We start from the raw sequence: 13,961 nt of genomic DNA, 5'->3' as shown, positions 1-13,961 counted from the left end.
TTGAAAGATGATGCAGTTGCCTTGGTTGATGTCTTTGCTCCTTCTGACTTCATTCTCAACTCTACCATTGGTAAAGCAAGTGGAGAGGTAAGAAAACCCATTGTAAATTTTGTAACTTTAATAATGAAGAAGATTATTGCCTGTAATTAGCCTTAACATAGTCAAGACATTTCACAAGTACAGAAGGAGAAGAAAGACAATTTTTCAGTGGAAAATACTACCAGAGTTAAATTGATGTCAGCAGAAAATGAACTTTTTCTGAAGATAAGCTTCAATGGGAAACTTGTATAGTATTGCTCTAGTTTGCTGTTGTGGGCATCTGTGCACTGAACTGGGAAAGGGCTGAGAGAAATTTTTTGGTGTACTTACACAAAGCTAGAGCTAAGAGCTTAGGAAGGGCCATAGTGGATTCAGTTCACATAATTCTCTGTGGCTGACAGGGATGGATGGCCAAAGAGAACACTGGGAAACAAATGAAATAGTGAGGTTTTCTTTTCCTGATATCTCAGCTATTGGCAATTTAAGAGATGTCTCATGCCATAGGTTCTGTTTGTATCATTCTGTTTAGTAGCCACAGATGTGTCTATTCTCCATTTTTTCCCATCCATTTTCAAATTCAGCTATTTGGCTTATATCACACTGTCATGTCTACTATTTAATTATGAGTACTGTTAGAAAATACTTCCTAGTCCCAGTTCATATCTATTTACCATCTATGGGAGCCTTTTCATTCTTCTGACAGACCTTGCTTTCCTTCTCTGTGTATTTTCTGCTTCTGCTGTATCCTCTCTGAAGTGGCATAACCAGGCCTACAAGCAGGACTCAGGATGTAGGTGCACCATGGAGTTGGCTACAACAGCTCCTGGTCCCTCCTTTTTTTTTAACATATTTCAAGATCTGTCTTTTTTCCAAAATCTCAGCAAACCAAAATTCTTGCTTACTGAGCCAAACCTATTCGTCAGGGCTGAGCTGTGGGATAACTGTTCTGTGGAGACCAGTGTCACAGTACAGTACTTTGGGTTGCTGTGGATGCATGCTGCAGACAATCCCTGGAGCCTGGGGAGCCTGCCAGGATGTTTGACAGGAATGCTGCATCAGACTCGGTGGTTTTCGGTGTTTCATGTGAATTCTTGTCTGAAGTTGCCCCTTGTTCCCATGGTGATCTGGCAATACAGAGGGCAGAGCAGATGTTTCTAAGCTGACCTAACACAATGATTACTTTGTTGGCACAGCCTTTACAAATGAGGCAGGAAAGGCTGCCTCTACCTATCCAGCCATCTTGTAGGGGGCTGTAATCATCACTGGAAACTTTGTTTCCATTCCTATAGGGTTTTTGAGGATTAAATTAATGCAAGAGGTCATGGGAGGGAAGCTCCAAAGGTAACTCTTCAGAAAGGGCATAGTTTGTTAGAATGTTAAGAGTATCTGTATTGGCCAAAAGCCCATTTTAACACATTTTTCTGTCCCTAAAAGAAGCTGTAAGCAGATGCTAGAGGCAGAAATATAAAATATGGTACAATTACTCAGTGATCCATTCCTAGAATAGTATCCCCTCTCTAGCAGTCACCTGGAGATTTCTTAGCAGTAGCTGATAAATCTGTCATGATGGATTTGGCTGGCTCCCCATTGGGTACCTCTTAGCTCTTGCAAATGCAAAAGCCATAGAGACTTGTTAATATTAGATACTAATATTAGGAGTATAATATGTGAGAAATGCATGTAGGAATCTAAACATTGCCTCATATACTTAATTTTTTTATAAATTCATTTAATCATTGAGAAAATAATTTTAATCAGTGCTATTCAACCCATGTTCTGTAGAATTCAGGAAGGTTTCCTGAACTGCCTGTAAGTCTGGGATTTTCAACTTGTGTAAATATTTTCAACTGAAATTCAAAAAAGGCTGCCAATCCCTCACTCAAAATACTTATTAAAGATCATTGTCTCCTGACTGTCTGTGTTCAATCCTCTATTCATTGCTACTTTGCACCTTCTAAGAACCAAGGCAAACATTTCAGTAAAAATTATGGTATTATAAAGATTAGATTATCCATGTATAACAAAAAGGTGAATTTAATTCAGGATAAGTTGGGTTGTGCTGCAGTGGAGTGCCTTGCACCGTAAGCCACAGATCATAATTGGAGCTGAGGAAAGGTTTCAAATTATTTTTATTGGCAGATTTAAGCCCTAAAGAAGAATTCAGATTCTCTGTAAAAGGAACTTTGATGGTGTGGATAATTTCTCCATAAAAGTTTTTACAATCTCAGCCTAAGTCTGTGAAGGCATTGCCACATTTATTTCAGGATTAATTAAAACTTGTTAGACAATATTTAATCAAAATTAGAATGGAATAAGTAGTTAACATTAGCCCATGTAATCAAGGTAAAATATATTTAATATAAAAAATATTATATTTTAATATTTATTTAAGTCATCCTAGATATTTAGGACCACAGCATCTTCTGATGAAGAAAAATGGCATTTCATTTTACCTCACTGGCTGCTTTTATACTACATTATTATTTTGTTAACTCTGTGCTCTCTTACTGCTGAAAATATGTTCTTTCTTTCCTGTTTTTTCTATAAAGTTATTTAAAGTTTTAAGCTTTTGTTAATTATGAATTAACAAGTGTTGTTAAAATTCTACTTTTGCAAAATTTGCTTCTTTTTAACTCTTCCACAAAAAAATTGCAAATTGGTAAAATGACAAATAAGCAATCTGCTCTTGAGAGAAGAATTTCTTATGCTCAAATCAAACAGTTCACACTGGGAAAGAAGTTCTGTTACTTTTCAGAAGTGTGTTCAAACAAAGATAACAGCAGCTGTCCAAGAGTGCTTTCAGACACAGTCCTCAGGTTTGGACAGAACAAAGATTGGCTTAATATAATCTTGTTTCCAAATTTCTACCTTTGATAGTAGAACTCCTGTCAAGTTGAAAACCAGAGATAATAAAGGTTTCTGGTTTCCTGCTCCTATGCCAAGGTTGGTCTGAATGATTTACACAGAAATCTGATGTTTACAGTGCTTTGAAATTTTGTGCTTATTGTTCTGTTTGTTCTTGCCTGTACATAATTATTCACATTTGTTATCTAGAAATTCAATCAAAATCTCATTTCAGCCAATAAGCTAACTTAACAATTTATCTCGCAGAAGTTTTGTTTCTTCTCTGTGCATTAATCCTTTTTTATTATTATTTTGCAGTTATACAAAAATATGTGGGGAGAAATCCTTCAAGGCAACAAAGCTCTGAACAGACCTTCATGGTGGGCAGAATTTTGCATGAATAAACCTGTTATAGGCAGGCTGAGGTCAAGATTGTAAACCAAACAGCTTTTAAGTGTCTGGATGGGCCTGAGATGGATACCTTGTTCCAAACATCAGGAGGAAATGAGACCATATGAAGGCTGAAAATGGAAGGGATTTTCATTGAGAGGTGCCAAGTTTTAAAATAACTTTGAAATCAAGTCCAACTTGATCTGAGGGACTGTTAACATAATGACAAGATCAAGAGCAACACATCTGCACACAATATATATTTACTCAATTAAATTTTAAAAAATGAAGATTTATTTTAATCACTGCTTTGCAAAGTTTATATTAAAAAAAAATTTCCAATCACTCTCTTGTTTTTGCTTTCATATTACAGAAGGTAAATAATTAAAAATACATTTGCTACCAGGGATTATGAATAAGCTAATAAAGGCAAAAAGAAATTGGGACAGGCTGGTCAAAACCTGTATTAACTATGATTATAGTGAGAGAACATTGAGGGAGCATCTTTCCCTCTGCTCCCCTGTCCTCTCATTGCAGAGAACCAACCTGTATTGCCTTTCAGAAGACAAGGAAGGAAGAGGTAAGGACAGGCAATGGTTCCAGTGTTAGCAAAGGCAGTGTCTGTCCTGGAAGGCACAGGATGCCTTCGGGAGTTTGCTGGCGGCCCCAGTTCTGAGGAACCAAACAGTAACGTGGCAGTGTCGAAAGATGGCTCTGATTAGTGGCACACCCTGTGTTGTCTTAGCTCAGAAGTGGGAAATTGGAAACAATCAAACTTTTAGCTGAAAGGGATGTTCTTTTAGTAAAGATAACTTCTTAGCCAGACTGAGAGCAGTTTTAACTGTTAATAGTTTTACCATCACGAGTTCAAGGTCAATTAAAAATGATCACCCTCAACACACTTCAATAAAAAAAAAAAAGTCAAACAAAAAGGCTGAAATTCTATGGCTGTTGTTTATAGTCCCATTGGAAAAATGGATAAAAGCTATCCTGTTAAACTGTATATTTTTTCCTTAATTTCTTTTTCTTCACCAGAGATAGTCAGTGTTGCCTGTGGTTTTTCTGCCTCTATTCTATTCTTTCTTCTTTTCTTATGACATACCTTAATTCAAGATGTCCTAATAGAAGCTCTTTTTCTTGCAGTTGAACTGTAGGAAAGTTTAACCTTCTTTGCTAAAAAAACAACCCAGTATAAAGTATTTATTTTCTTTCAACTGTTTTGCCTCTTTTAATAAAGTCCAATAGGTGGCATCATCCTGTGGAAGAAAAAAATAGATCATTACAGCTAAACACCTATCATTAGATGTTATGGAGTCATGGTGTCTCATGATTTTCTTTAGGAATTTTCCATATCAATGGGGAATCCAACGAGTGTCTCTGAAGGAAAGAGGCAGAGCTTGTAATGCCCAGTATCCAATGTAAACACCAGGAACTCTGGCAGTGAAAAAGGCATGTGGGCAAGAGATGCCATGCTTCATTAATTGTAGTAGCATTGATCTGTCAGTCCCCATTCTGCATTATCAATGCTGATCAACAGCATTATTCTGCTGTCATCCATATGTGTGATTTCGCTATCACCTCTGAGCTCTTCCTTAGTGACTCAGTCTTTTCTTGCCTCCTTCCCCACAGCTGGGAAACAGCTGTGTGTAAATCTTGTGTATAAACTGTAAGTCTGTTTATGAGGCCTTGGTAGCCCAGAAGAAAACACAAAGGTGTTTGGCGTATAACTTAAGCCAGCTTCATCTCAATTAAAAAAATGATAGCAAAACTGTGTCACAGTAGCAGAGGCCTGGAGACCTGGTGAACCACAAGGATACTCACCAAGCACGTGACAAGATAAACAGATGCCCTGTAAAAATACATCCCTAGCCCTTCCTGCTAGTCTTATTTATTATGACTATTCTGGCAACAGCCAAACTCCCTGATACAAGCTGTGCCTCTCTCTGATGATAAGGACTGTACAAACTGGCAGGAAAAAGTGCTGTTTGTTCTGAAAAGCTACTAACTTCAACTAGAGCAAGCACAGCAGAGGCTGCACCAGCAAGGACATGATTATGATCAGGCAAAGTGGGATACTCAGTTAAATAGCATGGTTATGGACCCTAAATATGAAATGTCATACAGCCTGCAGTAAGCTTAGAGCTTCATGCGACCCTTGGACACCTGGTTGATGGCAGGAGTTACAGACCTGAGCACCAAAGCTGAAATGAGTAGAAGCACTGTGGGGCCTTGGGCATTTACTCTTTAAAAACTCCTGCATCCCCAGCCACTGGGTGCTGGTGGCTGCTCACCAGGGCTGTTTGCAAGCTCAGTGCTGGTGTTCAGCAGCTGTCAGGCTTTGCATGCTGCAGCAAAGGCTGTCACTCTTTACTCTGACACCCAGCACAAAGCCGTGGTGCAGCAAAGGCAGGCTCATTCTATGAGCCAGACCCACTCTGCACTCAATATTATCAAAGGTAGTGTTCTCTGTATGAATACCTGGGTAACTGTGATCAGATTCTTTAATCAGATATGATTATGAATTTCTGACCTGTATTTTTAGCCACATCTGTGTAATCACATGAGAAAAAATTCCTCTGAAGTCAACAGCCAAAGGTTCCAGAGGTCTTCTACATCCAGCTTCTCAGAGCAGGAGAATTTGTTACTTTGAACTTGCAGAGCTGCAGCATGGAAAGAGAGAGATGTCATGAAATTTGGCATCCAATTATCTACTAAATCATAGGGCAATAATTCAACAACTACCACAAGATGTCATTATTATATGCTGTTTCTTCCTCTTTGTGGAACATTAAATAAAAGAGGCCTCTGGCAGAACAGAGAAGTCATTTCCCTCCTGCTTCAAATGCCAAATAAATTTGGATGTGTCATTTTATCTTGGTTGGGGAGCTGGGTCAAAGTCAGTCAAATAGCTTCAGTCCAAAATAATTTGGCCTCAGGGATCCATCCTTTTAAGCTGCCACAGGAAGGCATCAGAAAGCTGAATCCAAGTAGGCCTGAAAGAGCCTTAAGACTGCTTCGCCAGGGCCCTGTGCCCTGCTGTTCTCCTGGAGAGTGGCACTTTTCTGCTTTGTGACTGTCAAACCACCTCCCTGCCCAGGGTAGTTCAAACCAGGTGTGTCTTCTGTGGTAAAATACTTCTGTTGACGTGACTCAAAGCAGAAAGGTTTTAACAGAAAGACTGAAATTGTTTATGTGTGCTAGAACACTGAATGGACAGGCCTCCTTTGCTGATGTGGCAAGAGAAGTACATGAATATTTCACATCACCTTTTTAGGAGTGGTAGTTTTGGGAGAAATGCTTTGTGGGTCAGGTGGAAGCCCTGCCATGCTTTACATCTTCATTTCTGTGGATGTGGATTCAGAGGTGCTTGTTTTCTGCAGGAATAAGTAGACTGACATGCTGCTATTTCTGTCTGAAAGCCTCCTTGCCACTGTAGTTAATGATTTATCACACAATCTGCAGGGATGCAACTTCCTCTTCTGTTTGCCTTTGTTCTTATATTTTCTTTACTGACTTAATGTGTTTTCAAACGCGAGTGGTGATTTCACACCAGCCCCTGCTACCCTGTGACCACTCTGTCTCTCTGTTCCAGCCATATGGACATCACAGGATGTCCTCTGCTAGTACCACACCTTCACAGGCCTCAAGGGTTTTGTTATTCCTACTTCTCATTAGCCTGAGATCACAGTGAGATCATTTTAGCTCGGTTCAATGGCCTGAGGAGCACTGCAGGCCGAGGGGAGCTGGCTGCGTGAGACATCCATGTGATGGTCTAATCTGAGCCAGGTGGGGTCAGCTGGATCACAGCGGGCTGCACACAGCACTGGCACTGGCAACAGGAGCACAAAGCTTCCTTCTTCTCCAAGCAAGTCAAGTCACAGGTTTATGAGATACAAGCAGAGCATTTCACATCACTTTCTTTTAAGGCAAAGAGAGAGGTAAATGCTGAGAACAGCAATTCTGCTGACAACCTTACCTTGTTTTTTTCTCAAATGTTTGCTGCCTGGTTGTGATTGTTCAGCACTGCCTCAGCATGAATCCCTCTTGAATAAATTCAAGTTCCATCAGGAGTTTCTTCAGTGTTTTGGTCAAATAATAGACTAGTTAGTGCATAGCTAGAAGAATTCCCAGTGTATTTCCTGAAGGCAATTTCCACATTTTTACTTTTTTTGTTTGGTCAGCCTTAGTGTAGAGAATCTTCTGAGATTTGCATCAGTCTCCAAAGACCCAGCATCACTGGGCATTAGCATCACCTGCCTATGTTCTTCCATACTCCTGCCCTTCCCAACTCATTTCACTTGTCATCTTCTCTCTACTCAGACCTATGCTAAATACTTATTTTTGTAAACTTTTAAAATATTCATTGTTATTCTTCATTTTAAGCAAAGGATATTTTTAAACTACATGTTCTTGGATAGAAAAAAATGCCTCAATTCATAACGTCAGGTTTTTTTAGAAGGGCAGCACATTTGCCATGGAATGATAGCCAGGAGTTAGAAAACAACCTGTGGAAGGACCAGCATGGATCTGGAGTTTGTCCTGTGGCTGTGACTGGAACGTCACTCATGCTTTCCACATGATCCATGGGCCAGGACAGCTTCCAGAGCATCCAGAAGAAAGCCACCATACTGCCACTGTGTTGTAGAGCATGTACTGCACTTACCACCTCCTTCCCACTCCACAGGACTTTTGGGGCAGCCTGTCCACAAGCAATGGGCAACCACTGCCTGAGAATGAAACCTCTTTTAACAGTGTTTTGGGGTTTTTTTGTAAACTGTAAGGATCAAAACAAAAATTTATAGACAGTGATAATTTCCTGTGGCAAAAATATAAGCTTCAGCAACAAAATGGTTTATAAAGAGGCAGAAGTAGTATTCAACAAGTGGTTCTGCACTGTATTTATGTGTTCTTATCACTGAGATGTGATGAAATACTTTCCAATCCCTCAGTAACCCAGAAAGCTGTTAAGCAACACATACTATGGTAAGCACTAAAATCAGCAAAGCCATGTAACAAAAGATGGTGAAGACTTGACTGGCCTAAGCACAGGCATTTATCTTATATTTAAGAGTATCAAAGAAATTCCACCAAGCTAGAGTTAGCTGTTCTACCAATATTTTAAAAGGATGAAAAGTGACAAACTTGATTCTACGAAAAACAAACTAATGAAGGGGGATTAAGTTAATAAAACAATTAGCATATAGCAATACAAAAAATATCACTCAGGAATTTTACAGAAAATACAATTTTTCAGACAAACCTGATTTCATTCCAGAGTTTTATTCTCAAACTCTGATTTTTGCATATATGTGACATGCAACATACACATTTACCCCTAACACACCATATGTCATATGACACTGAGATGAAAAAAATCAGCATTCTGTCTATCAGCAAACACACTCAGGAGGAATCAGTGGACAAATCATTCTGCGTGCTTTAGGTATGTTGTTAAGGATAATCCTAGACCTGCCACTGCTTATTATATTCCTCTGGGAGCTGGAAATAATTTTAAAACCTCTTCTATTAAAATGTGTAGAATTGGTGGACTGGTAAATTAGGTGAGAACAGATATAATCTGAAATGCTTAATACATTTAAACCAGATTGGTTTTGCTGACCCAAGTGTGCATCATCTTCTTCAAAAATGTAGGGGTAAGGAGAGATTTTTGTCATCCTAGGCCAGACAGAGCTGAGGGAAGGTGAGCGCTTTTCTCTCTGATCTATTTGGGAGAGAATTGAGTTTTTTTCTAAATGACCCAGGAGTGTCATGGGAAGAGTAAGAAAATGCAAGATCATTATAACCTTAATGTGATCAGAGAATTGATTCTTGTCCAGTCCTGTTAAAAACAGCCAACTCCAAATGCCAGCCTGCCTGGAAAATGGAAACTATATTGTGTGTGATATTCATCTGTGCTTGCAGAAACCATATGCCAAACTCCTGCTTTCCTTACAGGGCACAAAGTAACAGAAAGGAGCCAATATACTGAATTCAAAGCCAGAGGAAGGTGTGGTACAACAGGAAACTGAACAAACTCAATGTTTAGCATGTCAAAGAGGAGCTTAAAATTTGGAGCAATTGCAGTATTATAGGCTGCTCCAAAGTGGAGCAAAATGTACGTCAAAACAAATATAATTTGTGTCTGATCACTAGGGAGAGATTTAAGGGTATGGTTTACTTTGAAGGAAGGTTTGTGCATATACACATTATTTGGGATGACCATACCCTGGTCTATGGTTTTGTTACATGCTGTACCAAGATCCTTTAAGTCAGAACAGCTGGTGCCATATGAACTGCCCTCCAAAAACATACTTGTCTGACTGTCATTAAATAATGATTTTTTTTTTCTAAGCCCACACAAACACTTGGCTTTTTCCATCCAGTTTATCAATGATGAGTGTTTGCAAAGTCCAGAACTGAACACTGGCTGTGTTTCACTAGTGTGAGGGAGAAGCCAGGAAAAACATATCTCCTGGGGAGTATTCCCAGCTGTAAATTTATTTTTGACACATATAGGATGGAATTGGGTTTCTGTGCTTGTTTTGATCTCCTTACAAATTCTTATTAAAGGGATGTGTTCCAGCCCTGCAGATCTGCATATCCTGTTCCAGTCCTAAATCTGTGGGTGAGTCCTGCAGCCAGAAGTGTGGGGCAGTGGGACAAACACACCAGTGCCTCAGACACTCAGCAAGCAGCAGCCCTGTTCTTTGCTCAATACATAAATATTTGCCTGGTTGCACTATGCTCTAGAGCAGATGAAAACCATGTATTTCTTTCACAGCCGTCAGTCGCACTCAGTGCTGTCCATCCAAGGCACAGCCCGTGGGCACAGATCCAGCCAGAGCCACTCTTTGCTCTCCCTGCTGGGCTCTGTGCCCTGTGGCAGTCACCAGGTGATCCTCTGGAGATGGTGCAGGGCTGTCCTGCTGTATCCCACTGGAGCAGAAGGAACAGGTTCTTAGCCTGCACAACCCATCGTGGTTACAGAGAGAACATGTGCTAAGGGATTTTCCCTCTCTGTTTGGATCATTTTCTGCTTTGGGTTTAATTTTGGTTCTTTTGATGGGGAGGGAGAATTAAAGAAAATTTTACCTTTCTAATGAGCAGGTTGTCTGTTTTGATAATAAGGAATGCAGTAGGCACGGAATTGCTTATCTATGTTATGATTTCTCCTCCTCCAAATTTCTGGTGTCTTCTCATTACACTTCAGTTGTGAGGACAGTTCAACAGCAAAAGTTGGAGTATTTGCAGTTTTATTTCTCTTGCCAGGCTCTCTGTTCATTGTGGGAGGATTCCATATGCAACCAGATATGATTTTCCTCTGTGTTAAGAAATAGTCCTGGCAGTAAACTGTTTGAGTCATCTTTCTGTTTGCTTGACTTCTCCCATAATATTATTCAAATCTTGATTCACCCACTAATCTCACAAGACAGGATTTTAGATGTTTAAAGGAGAAAAATATTTTCTTGGTTTTTTTTTTTTTTCATCTTGACCTAAGAAGCTCAGAGTCAAAAGGCTCATGCTGTATTTTGCTTTAATTAGGTAGAAAGCAAAAAACTTCTTCAGAAAGGCACATTCCTTAGAAGGTCAGTCCGCAACATGATTGATTACAGATTGTTTTAGTGGGGAGGAATATGGTGGCATCATCATTAGTAGTGAGGTGTGTCTCACCACTACTCAGAACCATCACTTCACCTCTGAACTAGCAGAGACATTCCCTCATGTGTATTCAAATTCCCTTTCAGGGATGCAACCAAGATAAACAATTAGCAGGTCCAATAAAGACTCACTTAGAGGTGTTCCCACATCATAGGAACTGAAGCAACTCAAGTGTCATATGGTCAAGTGCTGTTCCTCAAAACAAGATTAATAGTAGCTGTGTTAGTCCTGAAATCTCATATTTTCTTCAATACAGACCCAATGTTAAATTCACTTCTTGGAACAGGCAGGCATAGATCTTGGTTTAGAAATCTAATACTTTGTCATGTTTTTGTAGGTTCTTGGTGGACTTGTAAAGAATGAGAGAGGAAATCACAGCCCAGGGTCCCACCATCCTAAGTGCTGTACACAAACAGGTCTCCAAAACACTGCAACTTACAGAGAAGACAAGAAATTATGCACTTTGAACAAATCAATATGTCAGTACTGGCTAGCACTATATGTGCTAGCAATCTCAAAACTTCATTTGCCTTTTTTAGCCAAAATTTTCTGAGGCTTTCCTAATTTGGAAAAGAAGGTTTATGTGGAAAATGGTAGCCAGTGCTCAGCATCCAGAATGGCATCATGGAGTCTGGAGTAAATATCCTATCAGCAAATAAAAGATTTCAAAATTAAGATTGCACTATGATGAATTCTGAATGAAGAGCAAGGATTTACATTTAATGTAGGAATGAAGTCAGTGGATTGACAAAGAAAACAAGGGACAGTGCCAAGTGCTGTGCTAAGTACGAATAATGTCTCATATTGGCATGGAAATCATAAGGACAGAGGTGCATTTTCCAAGGGCAGAGAAAAAGAAATAATGGGTACATAATTCTTAAGTATGTTTGACTGTTTAAGAAGGAAGTCAATAGTTTTTACAGAGAACTCAAAAGAGTTTTAAAGTCTAGAGATAGTTTGGACATAAGAACAAGGCTGGCTGATGGTGAGCTTTCATCCACATTGGAAATCTCTCCTTAAACCGCTGCTTTAAGTAATTACATCTGCTAAAGTTTTTGTTCAGTTATTTTTTTGCTTCCATATGTATCTAGGCAACACCTGGAATAATATTATTTTCTAAAAACTTCTAAAATGCACTGGTTCACTGCAGCATGTTGCAACATTTCCAGATACAGATTTCATACACACACAGACACACAATTATTTACAAAACTCAACCCACGGGAGTGTTCAGAAGCAGAAATAATTTTAAGCAGGCTTATGAAAATCATTCTCTTTCTGGGTGCTATTTTCTCTCAGAATTCGGCCAAAAATAAATGTTTAAATGTAGGTCAGCATGTATAATTTTTTAAGAGTCATAATATTATCACAGTAATCATCTCCTTATGAAAGCGTAATGAATGGCAAAGAGATAATAAGGGCTATTTGTAATATGGCATATTAATTAGAATCATAATAAAAGTTAATAAGATCATTATATCAGGAGTTACACTGTAAAATGTGGGAGAGGGAATTCTCTTATTACATTCAAGAATTACAGCAGAACTGTGAGCATACTTTACATTTTAGGTTCACACTAAAAAATGATTTGGTAAATCTAATTTTTGTAATGAATTTGGGGAATTTGTAATGAACAGGGGAATTCCTGTTATTTTATCAAATGCATCTTAAAGAAGATATTACCACTTTAATTACCTCAAGATGTTTAGAGGCATTTCTTCTTAATTAAAAATCAGAGGACCTAATGGCAGTGGTATGCCTAAGAGCCCAGGGAAATCATTCGTTGATCTGTGGTTGCTATGAGGCTATTGAGAGCTATACATTGGCTGTGGATTAACATATAGCTATGTAAACTATAAATGGTTAGAAAAGCTTGAAGGTTTCATGCAAACTCCATGTCAACACATACACCCTCTCTGATTACTGAGGCAATAAAATATGTTTTAAATTATTTCATTGTACTGTTTCCACACTTCAAAGCCAAACTCTGCCTAAATCCATTCCTTGAATTTGTGACCTATGCAAACTCTGCTATGTCTCATGCAGGTTGTGGTGTGTGTCTTTGGCACAGCAAGTAAGTCAGGGGTTAAACACACCAAAAAAACCCAAACCCAGTTGTGAATACTCAACAGTAAGCAGTGGTCTCTGAGCCAGGGAGTTTCAGCTCACGGAGCTGAGAGAAGCAGCAGCAGGCAGTGCCCTGTGCCCCCGGGGTGTGCGCTGCCTGACCCGGTGCCACAGGAACACACAGGCAGAAGACCCAGGGCAACAGCCCCACCAAAGTGTCCCCCAGCTGGGCCACAGCATAGGGCAGGCCATGCTGGTGAGTCCCCTGGACTTACAGTTTGGGAAATTTCTTGTTGCTTTGTCTTGAAATGCCACCAGGTGTCTGAGTACAACTGATTGATTCTGTCGAAGATCACAGGTATGCGTCAAGCCTGAGCAGCATTTTGGAGGTCACAAGGGGAGCACTGAGAGGATGGGCTGTGCTCCAGCCTGGCACCAAGCCTAGGTGTAAGGCATGGCCTGAACCCAGCTCCCCAGCCCTGGGGTGTGACAGCACCTGCCCTGCCCCAGCGGTGCAGACAAGCAGAGCATCTGCATGGGCTCCGGCTGAAACATCTGCGTCACTCCACAAACACAGCTCACCAAACTGCCAAGGCAGCCCGTGGCTCAAGAGCTGAAAGCAGAGGAAGAGTGTACATGAAAAACCTTTTTATTTACAACAGAGTATGACCAGAAGCATATTTATAATTGTTTTAAATTGTTTACACAGCAAAGTAACAACTGACGCAGCTGTTTCCTCCTCCTACCAGTCCAATTCCTTTTTTATCTTTTTGCTATTTCAACATTTTCGTCATTTTGATGAAATATATTCTTCCATATCGCCTTACCGTCTCCCTTGTTTTGCCTCAAGATTTAAAGGTGCTGTGAAGGGAATTAAGGCCCACATGTGGATGAATTGGCACGTGTACCATAACATCTTCCTCAACAGGGATTTATAGGCAGAATATGTCCTTTGCAGGAAG

At 39.7% G+C, this 13,961-nt stretch overlaps 1 protein-coding gene across 4 annotated transcripts in view; it reads left to right on the top strand.

The window, feature by feature from the left end:
- The window catches only part of ACOX3 (acyl-CoA oxidase 3, pristanoyl), a 31,717-nt gene extending 28,100 nt beyond the window's left edge, over nucleotides 1-3,617 (top strand). For all 4 annotated transcript variants that reach the window (XM_041402951.1, XM_041402950.1, XM_041402952.1 and 1 more), the window contains 2 exons: nucleotides 1-87; nucleotides 3,202-3,617. In XM_041402951.1, coding sequence (XP_041258885.1) covers nucleotides 1-87; nucleotides 3,202-3,321 — 207 coding nt within the window. In that variant the 3' untranslated portion in view covers nucleotides 3,322-3,617. The remainder of the gene's footprint in view (nucleotides 88-3,201) is intronic.
- The last annotated feature ends 10,344 nt before the right edge of the window (nucleotides 3,618-13,961 follow it).

The sequence above is a fragment of the Onychostruthus taczanowskii genome, unplaced genomic scaffold (assembly GCF_017590055.1).
Source record: "Onychostruthus taczanowskii isolate IOZ18803 unplaced genomic scaffold, ASM1759005v1 scaffold2, whole genome shotgun sequence".
Classification (NCBI taxonomy): domain Eukaryota; kingdom Metazoa; phylum Chordata; class Aves; order Passeriformes; family Passeridae; genus Onychostruthus; species Onychostruthus taczanowskii.
This window is presented reverse-complemented; position numbering and strand designations above follow the sequence as displayed.